This window comes from Gracilinanus agilis, chromosome 1, assembly GCF_016433145.1.
Source record: "Gracilinanus agilis isolate LMUSP501 chromosome 1, AgileGrace, whole genome shotgun sequence".
Classification (NCBI taxonomy): Eukaryota; Metazoa; Chordata; class Mammalia; order Didelphimorphia; family Didelphidae; genus Gracilinanus; species Gracilinanus agilis.
The window spans coordinates 162,477,681-162,478,865 of record NC_058130.1 but is presented as its reverse complement, the minus strand read 5'-3'; the positions used below and the strand labels follow the sequence as shown (position 1 = coordinate 162,478,865).

General features: G+C 46.6%; 1 protein-coding gene across 1 annotated transcript in view; it reads left to right on the top strand.

Annotated features, from left to right (window-relative positions):
• The window catches only part of LOC123249082 (glyceraldehyde-3-phosphate dehydrogenase-like), a gene marked incomplete at its 5' end in the record, with an annotated part of 4,136 nt that extends 3,589 nt beyond the window's left edge, over positions 1-547 (top strand). The window contains one exon of the mRNA XM_044678060.1: positions 1-547. This exon is cut by the window's left edge and continues 5 nt beyond it. Within this exon, the coding sequence (XP_044533995.1) occupies positions 1-547 (547 nt within the window).
• Between the last annotated feature and the right edge of the window lie 638 nt (positions 548-1,185).

The following is a 1,185-nucleotide window of genomic DNA, read 5'->3' as shown; positions in this document are numbered from 1 at the left end:
CAACTGCTTGGCCCCCTTGGCCAAGGTCATTCATGACAACTTCGGCATTGTGGAAGGACTCATGACCACAGTCCATGCCATTACCACTACCCAGAAGACAGTAGATGGCCCTTCTGGCAAGCTGTGGCATGATGGGCGTGGGGCTGCCCAGAATATCATCCCTGCTTCCACAGATGCTGCCAAGGCTGTGGGCAAGGTCATACCTGAGCTGAACGGGAAGCTCACAGGCATGGCCTTCCATGTTCCTACTCCCAATGTGTTTGTGGTGGATCTGACCTGCCTCCTGGAGAAAGCTGCCAAATACGACAATATTAAGAAGGTGGTGAAGCAAGCTGCAGGGGGGAACTTGAAGGGCATCTTGGGCTACACAGAGGACCAGGTGGTATCCTGTGACTTTAACAGTGACACCCACTCTTCTACCTTCGATGCTGGCGCTGGCATTGCCCTCAACAACCATTTTGTCAAGCTCATTTCTTGGTATGACAATGAGTATAGTTATGGCCACCGTGCAGTAGACCTCATGATGTACATGGCCTCCAAGGAGTAAAGTGGAAAGCCATGGATCTTCATCCCCAGCCAAAAAAACGAGTAGTTCTACCACTGGAAGCCTACATCCATAATAACCTATGTCCCTATGCTGGGGATCCCATGGCCTCTTCACATCCATGCCCCAAGCACCCCTGTAGTGGGGCGGGGGGGGGGAGCATAGAGTCCTATTTTGTGTACCATCAATAAAGTAATCACATTCAGTGCAAAAAAAAATGTGTCTGCAAGTATTGTGGACAGTTCTGCCTTTTTTGGATTACAGAATGCTTAATAAAAATCCTGCAAACACAAAGCCACTGAGTACACTCAAATTTAATGATAATGATGAGATGAAGATGACAGCATAGATCAGTTTTGCAGACCATGCCTCAACTTCAGTCTATGGCAAAAAAAGGGACTAAATAATCTGAACAGTTTTGTATTGTGTCTCCCCATGGGAATGTAAGCTCCATGAGGATAGGAACTATCTTGCTTGCTTGTATTTGAATTAGCAATTGGAGCAGAGCCTGGCACAAAGTAAGTGTTCACTAGACTCTTCCTAAATCCCAATGGACCTCTCATTGACTTACAAATGAGAATATACATTTAGCTAAAAGACCTTCTCCCAATTAGGGAGCCTAACCTCTCTTGAGACAGGTT